Genomic DNA, 18,832 nt, shown 5'->3' with positions numbered 1-18,832 from the left:
AGGGTGCTCTTCACACAACAGAAACACAACGTATTGCAAGCAAGACGCGTTGATCACTGCAGCCTTTTCAACATTTGTCTCAAATTAAGCGGACGTTAATATGGAACGAGAAGCTATTTTTAAAAATATGTTCTGCACATTTTAAATTGCCAGTAAATATTACATGTTAACAAATATCAGAGTGCAATCGACGTTTTTCCAGGAACATTCTGGGGGTGGCAATTGTGCTTAAACTTTGCATATTCTCTGTCCCAACTAGCATCACGAATGAGAAAAAAAAACAGAGGTGGGTGGAATCAGCAGCAGGGCAGGCACAGAGCTGCAGAGTGAAAGAAATCATTGTCTGAACGGCTGTACGACTCATAGAAAACTTTTAGAAAGAAGGAATGTTCTTGGAGATCTATACAGCGGTAAAAAAAATCTGTAAATCTAGTTTTTTCTTCATTTTCCCCCACTTGTGCCCCTCACTCAAATTCAATGCAGCCGACTCTATGTGGGCTCCAATACCTGCTGCACATGAAGTGATCTTACTGCATCACTGATTCCATATGTGTGTCACACACATAAGGAATTCAAGTCGCTCATTTTGTTCCCTGTTGTAACAACTAAATGAAACCTGGTGTTGATCTGAAAATACACAATCGATCCTCCGCAGGTTTGAGTTACTGGGCAGCTTTCGCCAGAGCAGTATTTCCTTAACCCCCAAAGTGCCATTGTCCTCATTTGAGGACAGGCTACTTTGTAATTCGTTGGTGCGTTTTTAACTGGCGTCTACCTGTTATTTAAATGTTCTCTTTAACTATATTGTTATGATAACCAACTCTAATTTTGTTAACTGGAAAAGTGAAGTCGAATTGCATACAGCCCGTGTTCTGATTTTTCAAAGAAAGCAGGATTTGGTACTTAATGGGTTAAGAGTAATAACATAAACATGTTTGTCTTTGAAGAGTATTTGTCGTGATCGTATATTTATACTGCAACCCTATGCAAAACCCGAGAAACAGTCTAACTGCATGCAGCGGGGGAATTAAAGGTCGTTTCAGCTCAGAAACAAAATAATAATTAAAAAAAGGAAGAATCTGAAAGTCTTAAAAAAAACATCAATTATTATTATAGTAAAAAAGAAAGGTACAGCAACAACAAACTGTCAATTCATGTACAAAAGAGATTTATTAATCCTATTTACAGAAAAAAAGAAATATACAGTGAGCCCAATTTTTATGTAAAAACAAAAAACTGTTTTCAGGTTTTGTGAAATATTTTTGACTTAAAGAAAGTAATCCCTGCGATTGTATTAATTAAGAAGCTTCATGTTTGGATTGGAATTCAGTTACTCTCTTGTGGTGTTTGCAATAATTCCGAGTGGTTCTGAATTCTGTTGCTCCAATATTGAGGTATTATCATTTGAAATCTACCTGCTTTTAAGTTGCTTTGAGCTCGTCTGGAGAATCCTAACTGCTGGGCACGTTCCATTCCGATCATGTGACACAGCCCCCTCTACATATATAGCGGCAAAAAAAGGGGGGGTGGGGGGGGGCTGACAGAGTTGAAAGTTAATATTGTCACGTGAATGAAGCTGAAAGCAGTTCAAAACCAGGTAGAGGCAGAAATGTGATAAATTCAATGAAACTCAAATTTGGAGCAACAGAACCCGGAACCACATAGATTGATTACATTTTAAACATCATTTGAAGCTACTGACAAGTTTTTTTGGGATGTACACAAAAGGGTTAAATTATTTTCAATGTATGTACCTTTCAGACTTTCATACTTATATATATATACCGGTTATACACACACACACACACACACACACACACACACACACACACACACAATATAGGCGAGCAGGAGAGGCTTGAATGGGTATTCAGAATCCATTCCCTCTCAGATTTCCCACAGCTCCACCTGGGAATTCCTGCAAAGAAGCCATGTTGGGAATTCCAGATATCCAGGTATCGGGAGGCTAGCTGGAGAAGCTGAGGCTGGGCAGGAATCGGGAGAGCCTGTTCCCAGCACGGGTCTCTGGCTCGCTGCCCCTCCTAGGGACCCGGTTCTTAGTCTTGCGTCTTCGAGCCAGATCCTCCTCCAACACCTAGAAGGACAGGCAGAGCTGGGACTGTGTGATCGATGTGCACACTCACTGACAAGCACAGGCAGGGCTGGGACTGCGTGATCGATGTGCACACTCACTGACAAGCACAGGCAGGGCTGGGACTGCGTGATCGATGTGCACACTCACTGACAAGCACAGGCAGAGCTGGGACTGTGTGATCGATGTGCACACTCACTGACAAGCACAGGCAGAGCTGGGACTGTGTGATCGATGTGCACTCTCACTGACAAGCACAGGCAGGGTTGGGACTGCGTGATCGATGTGCACACTCACTGACAAGCACAGGCAGGGCTGGGACTGCGTGATCGATGTGCACACTCACTGACAAGCACAGGCAGGGCTGGGACTGCGTGATCGATGTGCACACTCACTGACAAGCACAGGCAGAGCTGGGACTGTGTGATCGATGTGCACACTCACTGACAAGCACAGGCAGAGCTGGGACTGTGTGATCGATGTGCACTCTCACTGACAAGCACAGGCAGGGTTGGGACTGCGTGATCGATGTGCACACTCACTGACAAGCACAGGCAGGGCTGGGACTGTGTGATCAATGTGCACACTCACTGACAAGCACAGGCAGGGCTGGGACTGTGTGATCGATGTGCACACTCACTGACAAGCACAGGCAGAGCTGGGACTGTGTGATCGATGTGCACACTCACTGACAAGCACAGGCAGAGCTGGGACTGTGTGATCGATGTGCACACTCGCTGACAAGCACAGGCAGGGCTGGGACTGCGTGATCGATGTGCACACTCACTGACAAGCACAGGCAGAGCCCTCTGCACATTTGCCTCATCCTCCACGATTAACACAGATTTGCTTTTGTGTAGTTCGAACACAAGTTGACAAAAGAAAATTACCCATTAATCAACTGTGCCATTATTTCCCATATAATCAGTGAATCTTTAACCTAAAGATCTGTACAAAATAAAAATATTTGCATATTCGAATGTGTGTGTGTGTCTCTGCATGTGCGTGTGTGTCTCTGCATGTGCGTGTGTGTCTCTGCATGTGCGTGTGTGTGGCTGTTTGTGTGGGAGTGTGTCTGTGTACATGAGTGTGTGTCTGTTCTCTGTTTGTGTCTATTCTCTGTGTTAGTGTCTGTGTCTCTGGTCTCTATGCTGTGAATATATGGTACCTCCTTGCGACAGGCCAGCCTCTCCCTCCACTCGCTCAGCTCCATGGTGTGCTCTTCCTCCAGAGTTCGTATCTTCCTCTTCTCTCTCTCCACCAGCAGGTGCAGCTTCTCGTTCTGCACACCAGGGGAAACGATATAACTTTCAATAAAGAGGCTGTCCATACACACCTGCAACATTGCTCTCTGCCCCTCTCTCTGACAATGCTGCTGTCTCTCTGCCCTGGCGGTGTTACCTGCAGCTGCTGCAGCTCTGTGCTGTTGCTGTCACACTGCTCCTGCAGTTCTCTGAGCCGCTGCTCGTGGTTTTGCTGCTGCCTCAATCGTTCTGCTTTCTGACGAGATTCCTCCTCTGCCTGGAACTGCAGAACGTGGAGAAGGTTTGAACTTTGTGTTGCTTGACTCCATTAACTCCCCTGACCACTCTTCAGAATCCTGCAGCTGTTGCTGGAAAGGCTAGTAGCATGGTCATTTTCCAAGCATAAATGGACTACCTTGGTAGCACCTTAATGCTAATCCGTGGTCTGCTCAATTATTTTCCCCACGACTTTTTCCCCAATTTAGAATGTCCAATTATATTTTTGCCCCACACCTCTGTACTTCCCCACACAGCTCAGGAGAACTGAAGGTTCAGCGGGCGTCCTCCGATCCCACGACCAAGCCAGCTTCCTCTTCTACACCCAGGAACTCGAGAGCGGAGGCGAGCAAGCTGCCAGCTTCTGGAGGACAAAGGCCAGCCCTGCAGGTGTCCGCTCTGAGCTCACAGGGTGTCTGACCGGCATGGTCTGCTGTAGCACGATGAGGAGAAACAGTCCCTTCTGGTTTTGGTTCCCTAACCCGTGGGAGCGCCATGGCCAATGCGACGCTCCCTCCGGAAACCCTACCGAAGACAGGTGACTTTGCACAGCCAGGGCGCGAACCTGCGCTGCATGACACCCTGCACACCACGCGGCTGTGCTTTTACCAGGTGAGCCACTCCAGGACAGCATACCACTTAATGTGCTTTTTCCTCTTTCAGAAGCTACACACTGACTGTAGAAAGAATAACACTTTGTGGATCTCCCCTCTGCCCTGTGCTGATCTTGTGAGAACGTGCAATACCAGCACTGACCTGCGTGAGGCGCTGTCTCTGCTCGGCGCCGCTGCTTACGCCCTGGATCTTTAGGCTCTGTTTGAACAGGGCCAGCCGTGCCTTGGCATCGCAACGCTGGTTCTTGGGCAGCCGGGCGCGCTCCTGGGCTTGCTGGGAACGCAGGTCCTCCAGCAGGGACTGGTGGAAACGACTGGCTCGCTCTTTCTCCTGAGAGAGAGAGAGACAGAGTGAGAGAGGAGTAGGGGAGCGAGAGTGAGGAGGGGAGAGGGTAAGAGAGGAGGGTGAGAAATGGGGGAAAGAGGGGGTAAGAGAGGATGAGTGGGATAGATAGAGAGTGGGGTGAGGGGAGGAAGGGAGAGGGTAGAGGGGGTGAAAGAGGATGTGGTATGGATAGGGGAGAGGGGGAGCTAGAAGAGGGGGGAGATAGTGGACAGAAAATGGGGTGTGAAAAGAGGGGGGAAGGGAAAGGGAGGCAGTGAGAAGGGGACAGTGAGAGGGGGACAGTGAGAGGGAGGGAAAGAAAGGGAGAGAGAGAAGGGGGAGTGAGAAATTGAGAGGGAGGGAGGGGAAGAAAGGGAGAGAGAGGGGGCTGTGACAGGGTGGCAATGAGAGGGAGGCAGTGAGAGGGACAGAGTGAGAGGGGTCAGTGAGAGGGAGAGAGGGAGAGAGAGGGGGTAGTGAGAGGGAGTCTCACCTTTCCGTGTCTCTTCAGCAGCTGCTGTCTCTGCAGAGATAACTGCTCCTTCACCTGCTGCTTGAACAGGTGGTATTTCTCCTGAAGATGTCGCTGTTCTAGTTCCCAGATCACAGACTCCCGGGCTGCAGGGGAGAGAGAGAGAGAGAGAGAGAGAGAGAGAGAGAGAGAGAGAGAGAGAGAGAGAGAGAGAGAGAGAGAGAGAGAGGGTAAGACAGAATGACAATTTCTAAATGCCTATTTAAGTGTGTATTGTGTCTGTGTGTGTATGTGTGTCTATATGCCTGCATATATATTCCAGGAAGCCACTTGTACCCCTCTTGAGCTGCTGGATCTTAGTGAGAGACTCCCACTCCACAGCCGCCACCTTTCTCTTGTGCTCCTGAACTGCTTTCTGCAGAGCTTCGTTCAGATCCTGCTGCTGCTTCTGCAAGAACTTGTGCTCCTGGAGAGAGGAGAGTGGAGAAGAAACAATCAGACACTACTGCCTCAATCCGAGCCTGAAACTCTCTCTGCAGCAGAGAAGATACAATCACACTACAGCCTCAACACGACTACAGCAGAGAAGATACAATCACACTACAGCCTCAACACTGACTACAGCAGAGAAGATACAATCACACTACAGCCTCAACACTGACTACAGCAAAGAAGATACAATCACACTACAGCCTCAACACTGACTACAGCAGAGAAGATACAATCACACTACAGCCTCAACACTGACTACAGCAGAGAAGATACAATCACACTACAGCCTCAACACTGACTACAGCAGAGAAGATACAATCACACTACAGCCTCAACATGACTACAGCAGAGAAGATACAATCACACTACAGCCTCAACACTGACTACAGCAGAGAAGATACAATCACACTACAGCCTCAACACTGACTACAGCAGAGAAGATACAATCGCATTGATGGAAAAAAGGCTCCCATTGCAGAGCAGTCTCATCCGTTCCTGGTTTGTTTTACTATGCGTTTAATAGAACACATCTGAGCTTGTTATCTACACTCTGTGGCTAATCAATCTCATATTAAAGCATGAAAAAAGCATGTTTCCATCCCTGAATCGGACACTACTGTCAGAATTCAGTCGTGAAACTCTGACGCTACAGCAGAGAAGATACAGTCAGACACTACACTGATAACAACATTAATATGCTGCATGTTGGCTGTCCTTGTTCTACTGAAAGCGTGACTCGCACAGGACTAAAAACCAGGTGTCCTGAGAGTTGGTCAAAAGCAGAAGACATCTAGTAACCTCCCAGATGTGGATTCGTTTTCATCAAGGAAAGTTGGTAAATTCAAAATGAAATGCAATGTTGTGGCCATAGAAGGCGGTTTTGTGCATGATTTGTAAACAATGAACTGGATGTAAATAACAAATTTAGTTGTACCTACTTTTCCAAAGGCTAGAATAACCATTTCATCCCTTGAGTGATATGTATTTCCATTCATATCTTCAACTGCATCGTTCAAAGCATCCATTTTTTTAAGAGTCACCAATTATGTTTTGTATTTTTGCTCATCCCCAATTTGATTATCCACAATCGTAGAGTTTTACTGAACTGGAGAATCTCAGGACAGATGGTACCAATTTTAATATTATATTAGGGTTCATTGTAAAGGCTGGTATTGCTTTGAGGCGAACACCCTGGAAATGCTGACATGTTCGATTCTCACAGGAGTACAAAGACACAGGGCTCCTGAGTTTGACATTTTACAGAAGATCACGGTGTCCTGTAAAGAAATCGGAGGACCCCTGAGAAAATGATCTGGGATAAAAGTAAATGGATGGTTAGCATGGGACTAAATTTCACTGATGTCGGTAAAAATTCAGAATCCACCTGTTTATCTGGTGATTGATAGTCCTGTGCGAATCGAGCTTAATACTACAGTTTACCCTTGCAGTCTTTTCAAAGTACAAAACCTCAGATGGTCACAAAAGGGTCATATAGCGGAGAGCAATAAGCCATATATGGCTTAAGAGACATCAGTTGGGAAGCCCTGACTTAGTTGAAGCCACCCCCTCTCTGGATCACTCATTTGAGAGCAATAGTAACGATGGAGCCACCCCTATCTGGATCACTCATATGAGAGCAATGGTAACAATGGAGCAACCTCTTTGGATCACTTAGATGACGCCATTAAGATCACTTCAATTTGTGTTCAAGACGGTAGTGATGGTGATGACAGCACTACCCCTAGTGATCGCTGAGATGAAACCACGACCCCTGGATCTCTCACATCTATGCCAGTGGTGGCCAAAGGTAGCCCTTCCACTCCTGGTCTTTGATCCAACCCTGTTCTAAATAATTTGAACCAATTTAACTTCCATCTTGACCCTGAAGAAGTCTGTTAAATCTGGAGTGGAATAGACCTCCAGCACGGAGACTGGAGACCTCTGATCGACTCTCACATGAGAGCAATGGTAATGACATCCCTACCTCTCTGGAGTCGGTCCTGAGCAGCTGGCTGCGCCTCGCGTACTCCTTCTCCTGCAGAGCTTTGAGCCGCCGCGCCTCGTCCCGCAGCCTCACGGTGTGATCCTGCTCCATCCGCTCGCTGGACTGACGGTACTGTCGCTCCACCTTCTCAATCTCCTGGTCGTAGTACTGCTTCTTACCCTGCCCATCAAACACACACAGACAGACACACAGTGACACTTCCAATAACCTCCCGCAAGGCTGGTTTCTACTTGCGACTACAGGGGGACTGGTGTGCAACATGGCCAAGGTTGAGAAACATTCAGAGGTATAAACTACAAGAAACTAAAAGTAAAGTCGACAAAAGTTTTGAATAGACGTGGGTCTGCTTGACCTACTTCGTCTGCTTCAATTAGATTCTTATAGTGTGAAGAAGGCGCCAGACAAAATATTTGTCTACTTGACTGTTTCTTTTTTTTGTTTTTGTTCTGGGGCAGGAGGCGGGGCTGTGAAGGCTGGAGGGTCCTGGGGCTGGGGGGCAGGGCTGTGTGGGGGGGAGGGGGAAGGTCCTGGGGCAGGGGGCGGGGCTGTGGAGGCTGGAGGGGGGGGGTCCTGGGGCTGGGGGCAGGGCTGTGTGGGTTGGAGGGGGAGGGTCCTGGGGCTGGGGGTGGGGCTGTGGAGGCTGGAGGGGGAGGGTCCTGGGGCTGGGGGCAGGGCTGTGTGGGTTGGAAGGGGAGGGTCCTGGGGCAGGGGGCGGGGTTCTGGGGCTGTCTAACCGTCATCTCCTGCTCGATGTGTCTGAACATTTGCTCTCTCTGATGTTGCAGCCTCTGCTCCAACTGGGTCTGCTCACGCTGCTCCTCCTTCTGCAGCAGTCTGAGCGCGTGCAGCTCCTGACGTCTAGGGGGAGTAGAAGGGGGGCTGGTATTAATCAAGGCTTGCTCTGGCTTTCTGTCCCCTTTAACCCTCCTGTTTGTTATGCTGAGAGGTTCAGCTACCAGCAATGGCTGTGCACATGAAATACTCAACTAAATGCCCGAATTATAATAATCAGTGTTGAAGACCATTATAACTACGGAAATACTATACTACACAGCAGAATTATGATTTTCGACTATCATAACTAATAATTCTATTAATAAAAAGCAAGATAATTCATTAGATTCTTCTCATCACAAAACACACAGATACATGCATGTAGAGGAGCTCTAGTGTAGTAGTGCTCAGGGGAAGCATGTGTTACTGGGTAGCTGGCTAGGTGAGGCTCCAATAGGGCACCAGGGCCACTGATTGATTACTGAATGCTTCGGCCCACAAAATAAAAGTCTTTGAGATTGTTGTATCTCTACGGTAGTGGCTCCGCTCTAGTCTATCTGACTGATCGCTAATCGAGTGTTGATTGATTGTTCTATCTCTACGGTAGTGGCTCCACTCTCGTGTGCCTGACCGATCACTAATCGAGTGTTGATTGATTGTTCTGTCTCTACGGTAGTGGCTCCACTCTCGTGTGCCTGACCGATCACTAATCGAGTGTTGATTGATTGTTCTGTCTCTACGGTAGTGGCTCCACTCTCGTGTGCCTGACCGATCACTAATCGAGTGTTGATTGATTGTTCTGTCTCTACGGTAGTGGCTCCACTCTCGTGTGCCTGACCGATCACTAATCGAGTGTTGATTGATTGTTCTGTCTCTACGGTAGTGGCTCCACTCTCGTGTGCCTGACCGATCACTAATCGAGTGTTGATTGATTGTTCTATCTCTACGGTAGTGGCTCCACTCTCGTGTGCCTGACCGATCGCTAATCGAGTGTTGATTGATTGTTCTGTCTCTACGGTAGTGGCTCCACTCTCGTGTGCCTGACCGATCACTAATCGAGTGTTGATCGATTGTTCTATCTCTACGGTAGTGGCTCCACTCTCGTGTGCCTGACCGATCGCTAATCGAGTGTTGATCGATTGTTCTATCTCTACGGTAGTGGCTCCACTCTCGTGTGCCTGACCGATCACTAATCGAGTGTTGATTGATTGTTCTATCTCTACGGTAGTGGCTCCACTCTCGTGTGCCTGACCGATCACTAATCGAGTGTTGATTGATTGTTCTATCTCTACGGTAGTGGCTCCGCTCTAGTCTATCTGACTGATCGCTAATCGAGTGTTGATTGATTGTTCTGTCTCTACGGTAGTGGCTCCACTCTCGTGTGCCTGACCGATCACTAATCGAGTGTTGATTGATTGTTCTATCTCTACGGTAGTGGCTCCACTCTCGTGTGCCTGACCGATCACTAATCGAGTGTTGATTGATTGTTCTATCTCTACGGTAGTGGCTCCACTCTCGTGTGCCTGACCGATCACTAATCGAGTGTTGATTGATTGTTCTATCTCTACGGTAGTGGCTCCACTCTCGTGTGCCTGACCGATCGCTAATCGAGTGTTGATTGATTATTGTATCTCTACGGTACCTGACCGATCGCAGCTGCTCGTCCTTCTTGTCGTTGTCGCTCACAATCTTGGACGTCGTCACGCTCACTTCCTTTCCATCCACGATGAACTTCCGGGTCTTCTTAACCGTCTTCCTGTTTATAGTAGTCTCCTGCGGCAAAATGTAATATATAAATATACAATATAAAATGTCAAATTATTAAATCTAAAATATAATGTATAATTATCAAATATAAAAAATCTAATCTAAAATATAATACATAAACATCAAATATAAAATACAATGTGTAAATAGCATATGTAAAATATAATATGTAAATATGTAAAATATAAAAAGATCATGTATACATATAAAAAATTAAATATAGCGTGCTGTGTAAAATACAAGACGATTTTCTCTTGTGCTACTTGTATTGTAAGATTTTGCACAAGATTATTGGCTTGCATAGCATGCAGAATTTCTTTTTTGAGGAACAAGAAAAAGGGTCCTGCCAATTTAGCGAAACGTTCCGTTCCTATTTGTATCTATTCATGATCAACACACGCTTTATATTATTTTACATTGTTTTATTAGTTTCTACATATGTTAACTAACAATTCGCACAGAGTTGTCTACAGTTAATGAACTAATAAAGTATTTCAGAGATTGTATTTGTTATAGCAGAATAACTTACCCCCTCGTTTACCAGGGCACTCTGGAAGATAAAGCAAATATACAATGTGGTTAAACATATTATGAAGCCACAACAACATATTATATTACAATAAATAAAACCTATATAATGACTTCAGTTTTGGAATAATACTGATGTCTTGCATTTCCTTACTGCAAGACTACTGTTTTGGGAACTGAACTTCTGAACTAAATTGGCAATTCCAAATCAATTAGAAAAACTACTGCCAAGCAAAGTGTTGCTTCTGTAATATTCCTAACCTTGAAATAAAGGCCAGCCCCATTTCCACTGGCAGAGTTCTCCTGATCCTCTGTGTTTTCGTTGACACAGTTCCTCTCTGGGGGGTCTTCTTGCTCCCCGGGTGGGGCGAGATTCCCATCCGATCCTGCTATGCCATTGGCTGCGGCTCTGCCCAATTGCGACTCCTCCTCGCCGTTTCTTAGCCTGACTGTTGCCTGTCTCTGGTCCTCTTCCTGGCAGATGAAGTTCACTCTTTTCACAGATTTCTTCGGTTTGGCGGGATCAGTTTCGTCGGGAGAAAGGGAGATTGCTGGCTCCTGGTTCATCCCGTTTGAATTCCCACTTCTAGGAGAGTCTTCTTTGTCATTCCCAGGTTGGATCCCAGTCGGCTTTAAGGAATCTTCGGCTGGTCCTATTCCTCCTGGACCTTCCTTAATCCTGATCCCAGAATCCCGGGAATTCAGATCTAGCTGTGGTGTCAAATCCCTCTCCAGGTTTTCCTCATGCGTAGCTTTCCCTTCTCCAGTCAGGGAGTCTTTGGCCTCCCCTTGTGAAGATGTCTTCTCCACTTCTGGTTTTTCAGTGTCTTCAGTTTGTGTGGTCACCTGACCCAAGCTTTCCCCATCCATACACCTGTCAGGTTCAGTCTCAACCTGTGCCTTTGTGAATTCCTCTACTCCTAACGGTCCTGGAGTCTCCTCTATGCTAGTTGGGGAGACAACACCACTGACCTCTTCCTTGCTCAGCCTGCCCAAGTCTAAAACACGCTTTGGTTTCTCCAGGGGGGCTGCTTTAAGTTCAACCAGCACACCTTTCACAGCCAAGTCCAGTGAGTCCACAACAGGACAAGTGTGCCCAGATGCCCATAATACACAGGGAGCCCCTGCCAAGTCTAAGTACGACTGCTCCGTGAAGTCAGGAGGGCATTTGGCTGACCTGCTACCAGGAAGATCCAGGTGCCCTTTAGAAGCGGGACCAAGGGGGTCAGTTTGAACCACAGGCAGCAGTTGTTGGGCTAGAGTTACACCATCATGGTTCTCTAAGGTGGCAACCTCAGATTTCTGTGTGTCCCCGTCTGCGCTGTCTTCCCTCTCGCTGTCCACCCCAGCTGTGGAATGACCCTCTGCTTTCTCCCCTAGTGTTTTGAAGTCTTTGGTATCTCCAGAACAGAACTCCAATGGCTGATCTGCTTCTTGTAGATCTTCTGAATCATGTTGGTCTGGTTTGCAAAGCTCAGCAACAGGAACCCCTGCTGTCTCATCCACTCTCTGTACACTCTCCATACCCTCCCCAATAGCACAGTCCGAGCCCAGCAGCCCAACCACACTGTCCTTCTCAGTTTCATAGTCAGTGATGACTGTATCTCCCTGAGGAGGTCCATCCGAACCCCAGTGTACCCCATTCTCCACTCTGCTTATCCCAGACCCCTCTGCAGATGCTGCTTGACTTTGCAGTTCCTTGGTGACTTCCCCTGTGAAGGAACTACTGCCTTCCGTTCCAGGCAGTGCCCCTCTGTAGGTACAAGCAGACACGATGCTCCCAGCCTGGTCATTGGATACGAGGTGTTCTGAGCTTGAGGGTGGGGGGAGATTGAGCACATTGGGTGAATCGACCCCCTTTAACATCCTGATAACAGACTCTTGATCCTGGATCCTGTCTTCATCCCAGTAGTAGGATTTGCAACGCCTCTGGCTGCAGGAAGAGGGAGGCAGTGAGGCAATGGGGTCGGACAGGCGTCTGGCCCGTTTTAGGTTTCCTGCAGACCCTTCCTGTCCCGTTTGGGACGGACCAGCTGAGCTTAGTTCTGCTTCTCCCCCTAGAGTTTGGGTCTGATCAGGGGAGCTGATTTCTGGTTTGCTGACAGTATCTTCGGGTACGTTCTCCACTGCGTCCGTGAGTCCCGTAGGCTCAGCGGGGGTTTGCGTTGCTGATTCCTCACCCCCTGCCCCCTCTGTCCCTCCAGTTTCGGGAGGGACAGTTCCCTGGCGGGGCATGGTAGCTCCTCCCCCCGTTTCCAAGGAAACACGCCGTATTTTCGAGGGCGTCTCGCCTTCGCTGGTTCCGGAAAGATGTTGTGTGTAATTCTGAGAAGCCTGTGTGGGAGAGACAAGATAGAGTTTGAATTAGATCAACTCACTCTTGAGAATATAATTTAATGCAAAGGTATCACTTTAATGAGACAATAAATTAATGAATAAACATGCTTTATTTATGTACCATTAATTTGAGCTATTTCTGCTGTTTATTTATACTCTATGTTAAATGAATGCTTTTGCACTGCACTGTATACTACTCAAAGCAGCTGCTGTCAGAAAACAAAACATGCGATTTGGGATCTTGAAAAATAAGACCCTCAAAATAATAATCCAGAAGGATTCCCTGGTGCTGTAAAAGCTAATATAGGTTGGTCAAATCGACCAAGTGAAGCAGAGAAATGTTTCTATTAGTGGCTTCAACAGTGTAAATAACATTGCATAAGTTTGAATCTAAAACGCTCCTGGTACTGACCGGCGTGGCCTCTGACCCTGAAGGCTGTTGGCCGGCCTCGGCCTTACCCCCGTCCTCCACCTCCTCCATGACCTCAGCCTTGGCCTCTGCGATGAGCTCCTTGAGGGGTCCGTTTCCGCAGACCCCCGACACGAAGCTGTGCTGCAGCAGCTGGCCCGCCGTCCCCCGGGCCTCCACGTTCTTCTCCAGAGCACGCCGCAGGAAGTCCTTGAAATCAGATGACCTGCCGGAGCCGAGAGGAGCGCTTTCCATTAGCGTCGCGTTCATAAAAATGAACAGCAACAAAGACCCGTGACAAACAGTCACCTCCAGAGATTATTTATTGGGTAGGATGCCTAATCCCTACAAGTCTCCCATAGTACAAGCATAGCAAAGCGTAATGAAGCACAGTGAAAGCATGGCAAAGCATAGGGAAGCATTGTAAAGCACAGAGGTATGGTAAAGCATTGTAAAGCACAGAGAGGTATGGTAAAGCATAGGGATGCATTGTAAAGCACAGAGAGGTATGGTAAAGCACAGAGAGGTATGGTAAAGCATAGGGAAGCATTGTAAAGCACAGAGAGGTCTGGTTAAGCATAGGGAAGCATTGTAAAGCACAGAGAGGTATGGTAAAGCATAGGGAAGCATTGTAAAGCACAGAGAAGTATGGTAAAGCATAGGGAAGCATTGTAAAGCACAGAGAGGTCTGGTAAAGCATAGGGAAGCATTGTAAAGCATAGAGAGATGTGGTAAAGCATATTTAAAAGAAACATGGCAAACCAGGGTAAATGCATAGCATAACTGTACAATTACCCCTTATAAAAGTTTACCACGCCATTTTTGCAGTTTTACTCCCATGCATTTCCCATGGTCATACTTTGCATTTACCATAGTTTACCCTGTTTATTAATATGCTTTACCATACCTCGCTATTCTTTATAATGCTTACCTGTGCTTTACCATGCTTTCACTGCGCTTGATTAGACTTTGCTGTGCTTTTACTATGGGAAACTGGTCGAGGGGCAATTAAAACATCTAATTAAAACCTCCAGATTCAAAGCAGAGCGATTTCATCGTAGATACCAATGAGTACATACTGTGACACGTAATGTGCAACGCTTCCAAAGCTAATGTTAATGTTAACTACTTGTACAGCTGTGACACAATGTTCATTCAATAGTATTTGACTTGCCATGCCTGAGGGATCAACTCAGGGATTGATTAGTTTAGGCTAGAGTGAGGGCACAAGGGAGTGAGAACAAAGATGGTGACTACCTGTTGTTTAGCTGTGTATGGATCAGGTTGAAGAGTTCTGAGAACCCCAAAACCTCAGTGGAACCATTTTAACATCACTGCAGCTCGCTTACCAGAGGCGGGGCTGGGACAGGGAGGGGGGCTCGGACTTGGTGATCTTCAGCAGCACTCTCATGGGGTTCAGATCGTGATAGGGGGGCTCCATCTCCGCAGCCTCGATCAGCGTGATCCCCAGAGACCAGATATCCGCCTTGCAGGAGTACGGGGCGTCCTTCGAGGTCTCGCACTGAATCACCTCTGGAGCCATCCTGAACACGGGTACAACGTGAGTGTGTGTGTGTGTGTGTGTGTGTGTGTGTGCGTGTGTGTATGTGCATGTGTGTGTGCGTGTGTGTGCGTGTGTGTGTGTGTGTGTGTGTGGAGAGAGAGAAAGAGAATTAAAAAACAGAAACAGCTCTATATCCAAGGATCCAACAGGATACTCATCAATCACTAGAAATACTTCTGAAGAAAAGCAACTGATAAACTGAAAACTCACTATTTTAATAATTAGCTACAATGTGACGCTACCACCTTCTTCAGATATATATATGCACATACATACATACATACATACATACATACATACATATATTGTGTGTACATATATAAAATAAAACTCTTTGTTTTTTTGATGTACACAAAAGGTTTAAATGATTAAATGATTATGGACAAAAGCCCTTCAGCTGTGTAAACTTATTTTTCAAGAATATGTTTATATGTATATATATATATATATATATATATATAGATATATAGATATATATATATATATAGAGAGAGAGAGAGAGAGAGAGAGAGAGAGAGAGAGAGAGAGAGAGAGAGAGAGAGAGAGAGAGAGAGAGATGGATGTCTATCTATCTACCTATCTAGGATACAACATGAACTTTCATGGAGTCCTGTAGTTATTCCACGAATAACCCTGAGGAGCCCCTGAACGGGTGGAGTGAGGTGTCTGCGGCCCTCCTGAAGAGTGAAACAAACCCTGCACTCTGTGAACATTATATAACACAGTGCAGCGTACAGAAAAGGAAGTATATTATTCGCAGAATTACTTTCCATAGGTCAAGCACCGCATCTCCTTAGCAACGTAATTTAGAACAGTGGAAAATAGATTTATAAACAGGAAACTTGATATGGTCTAAAATACAGATGCATTAGCCCTCCATGTTTTGTGCTTTCCTTCAGGGTCAATACAGTAAACTGGATGAGTGAATTCATTTTCACAGGGAGCAGTGTGCACCCAACGATCAGCCAGTCTGCATTTTAGGGGGTTGCATAGTAAGGGTGGGATCTGAAGGTTTGCAAAGCAAGGCTTTTAAATTCCTTTTCTTTGCTGTTTGCATAAGCAACAACATTATCACTGCCCGCCCCTTCCCAAAGGGTTTCTGCCCAAGGAAATCCATTTCCGTGGCTATTATGGTCTACAGTGTTCCCTGGAAATCTATCCTTTAATATTTAATAGGATTTTTGGACACTGGACAATTAGGCAAACAAAGTAATTGCTTGAAGTTCAATTTCAAATGAAAGCTCTTTTTTTCATCCTTGTGGATCTGGGATATTCAGGAGCAGGGTTGGGGTTAATTGCATTTCCAATCCCTTCGAAGGAATTGGAATTGATATTTTAGAGTCATAATAATTTTTGTGATTGTTCAACTGCTTTCATTTGAAGCCAGTTTAATTGACAAACAATCAGTGACTTCAATTTAAAGTCATGTGTTGCCACGGTGAGAAGCTCATTGTAACAGAATACTGCGGATTGCAATTTTGATCAACGATGTGGTGGAATGGATAAATAGGGAATGGGAACTACTGGCATTGGGAATAGATTTTAAAAAGGATTGGATTTGAATTAAAAAACAGGAATTTACCCCAAAAATGTTCAGGAGATCAAAAATACACTCCACACAGATGCACGCATACCTTACAAGAGAATGGGTTCTCTGTGCAAACATTAGGGACTGTACCGCAGACTCACCAGTAGGGGGTGCCGATGAAGGTTGCTCTTTTCTGTTGAGTGCTGGTGTTTTTAGCAGACACACCGAAATCAGCTGGGAAAGGAACAATAATCAAACAGTGTTGACAGTCAGTTGGGCTAGTGCTGTATTTTACTGTACAGCTTCACCCAGTTTGAAAATGTAATTTTTTAATTTTTTTTAATGACGAGGCATTTGGAGCATAACTTAATAAAATGGGGTTGAAAATTCAGGATTGACTGGATAGGAAGCCTAGTCTCTGCAAGCTTCACATACTAAAAGCACAGCAAAGTGTAACAAAGCACAGTGAAAGCATAGGGAAGCATTGTAAAGCACAGAGAGGGAAGCATTGTAAAGCACAGAGAGGGAAGCATTGTGAAGCACAGAGAGTTATGATAAAGCATAGGGAGGCATTGTAAAGCACAGAGAGGTGTGGTAAAACATAGGGAAGCATTGTGAAGCACAGAGAGGTATGGTAAAGCATAGGGAAGCATTGTAAAGCACAGAGAGGTATGGTAAAGCATAGGCAAGCATTGTAAAGCACAGAGAGGGAAGCATTGTAAAGCACAGAGAGGGAAGCATTGTAAAGCACAGAGAGGTCTGGTGAAGCATAGGCAAGCATTGTAAAGCACAGAGAGGTAAAGCATAGACAAGCATTGTAAAGCACAGAGAGGTCTGGTAAAGCATAGGCAAGCATTGTAAAGCACAGAGAGGGAAGCATTGTAAAGCACAGAGAGGGAAGCATTGTAAAGCACAGAGAGGGAAGCATTGTAAAGCACAGAGAGGTCTGGTAAAGCATAGGGAAGCATTGTAAAGCACAGAGAGGTCTGGTAAAGCATAGGGAAGCATTGTAAAGCACAGAGAGGTCTGGTAAAGCATAGGGAGGCATTGTAAAGCACAGAGAGGTCTGGTAAAGCATAGGCAAGCATTGTAAAGCACAGAGAGGTCTGGTAAAGCATAGGGAAGCATTGTAAAGCACAGAGATGTCTGGTAAAGCATATACAAAAACCATGGCAAACCATGAGAAATGCAAAGTATAACTGCAAAACGACCCCTTCTATAAGTTTCTAAGGGTATTTTTGCAGTTTTACTCCCATGCTTTTCACATGGCTCTACTGTACGTTTACAACAGTTTACCCTGGCTTGCCATGTTTATTAATATGCTTAACCAGACCTATATTTACTTGTACTTGACCATATTGCACTTTACACTTTACTTTAATGTTACTAAGGTATGCTTGTATAAGGCACAGTGCTAAATTACTGTGAGAAACCTCTATAAGGGATTTAATGGAGGATCTGAGAGCCTAAAAGGTTTGGGAACCTTGGCTCACAATGCTTCCCTGTGTTTTTAATTGTGTTGTGGAGTCGAATAGCTTCTTCGTGCTGTGGGCTGGATTACTGGTTTACTGGTTTACTGGTTTACTGGTTCACTCACCCAGCTTCACGTCTCCCTCCATTGTGAGCAGGATGTTCCCTGTCTTCAGGTCTCTGTGGATGATCTTGTTGCCATGGAGATATTCTAGGGCCTGCAGCGTTTGTTTACAGACCACTTGAATCTGAGGCTCCGACAGACCCCTCTCCAGCTCTGTGAGGAGAAGGGCACAGACACGAACACACACACACACCCGCACAGACACACACACCCGCAACACACACACACAGAGAAATACAAGCATGCACACCCCCCCACACAAACACAAAAATGCACACGCACACACACAGGAATACAAGCACACACACATAGAGACACAAACATGCACACGCACAGAGACACAGGAATACACACACAGGCACACACACCCACACACAAACACACAGGCACACCGACACAGGAATACACACACACACACAGACACACACAGGCACACAGACACAGGAATACAAGCACACCCACGCACACCCACACAGACACACAATGTCAGTGTTATGAACTCATCAGATGCTGGGAGGAGATTCATTGCCATCTCTGATTGCAGTCCACAATTATTTTGAGTGCTTCTTACTGCAGTGACGAAAATACTGTGTTTTGTGTGAGTTCAGGAGCTGCTCTTTGGGTCTAGCTGCCTGCTGTAGGTATACAGCATGGAACACAGGTTCTACCAAAGTGTTTGTACAAGTAAGAGCCATACTTTTGTTTTTCTGGCAATACACTGGGTTTCACAAGCCTGCTTTATATATGTGTGCGGCTGATATCTAGAGCTGAAGAGCAGCTCATGAACTCAGAGTGAAAACCGAATATAATT

The 18,832-nt window shown here is 45.9% G+C and overlaps 1 protein-coding gene across 2 annotated transcripts in view; it reads right to left on the bottom strand.

Moving 5' to 3' along the window:
• Nucleotides 1-1,145: 1,145 nt before the first annotated feature.
• The window catches only part of LOC117966482 (serine/threonine-protein kinase 10-like), a 28,121-nt gene continuing 10,434 nt past the window's right edge, over nucleotides 1,146-18,832 (bottom strand). Inside the window, exons 4-18 of one of the 2 annotated variants that reach the window (XM_059013701.1) lie at nucleotides 18,025-18,174; nucleotides 16,589-16,661; nucleotides 14,685-14,879; nucleotides 13,339-13,561; nucleotides 10,851-12,923; nucleotides 10,591-10,611; nucleotides 9,937-10,067; nucleotides 8,255-8,378; nucleotides 7,500-7,679; nucleotides 5,360-5,489; nucleotides 5,045-5,169; nucleotides 4,369-4,557; nucleotides 3,494-3,619; nucleotides 3,261-3,374; nucleotides 1,146-2,095 (exon numbers count right to left, since the gene is read on the bottom strand). In XM_059013701.1, coding sequence (XP_058869684.1) covers nucleotides 1,967-2,095; nucleotides 3,261-3,374; nucleotides 3,494-3,619; nucleotides 4,369-4,557; nucleotides 5,045-5,169; nucleotides 5,360-5,489; nucleotides 7,500-7,679; nucleotides 8,255-8,378; nucleotides 9,937-10,067; nucleotides 10,591-10,611; nucleotides 10,851-12,923; nucleotides 13,339-13,561; nucleotides 14,685-14,879; nucleotides 16,589-16,661; nucleotides 18,025-18,174 — 3,983 coding nt within the window. In that variant the 3' untranslated portion in view covers nucleotides 1,146-1,966. Of the gene's footprint in view, nucleotides 2,096-3,260; nucleotides 3,375-3,493; nucleotides 3,620-4,368; nucleotides 4,558-5,044; nucleotides 5,170-5,359; nucleotides 5,490-7,499; nucleotides 7,680-8,254; nucleotides 8,379-9,936; nucleotides 10,068-10,590; nucleotides 10,612-10,850; nucleotides 12,924-13,338; nucleotides 13,562-14,684; nucleotides 14,880-16,588; nucleotides 16,662-18,024 lie in introns of both variants that reach the window. The other variant, XM_059013700.1, reaches the window with a different exon arrangement.

This window comes from Acipenser ruthenus, chromosome 46, assembly GCF_902713425.1.
Source record: "Acipenser ruthenus chromosome 46, fAciRut3.2 maternal haplotype, whole genome shotgun sequence".
NCBI lineage: Eukaryota > Metazoa > Chordata > Actinopteri > Acipenseriformes > Acipenseridae > Acipenser > Acipenser ruthenus.
The sequence above is the reverse complement of the archived record's forward strand: the minus strand, read 5'-3'. Positions and strand labels throughout refer to the sequence as shown.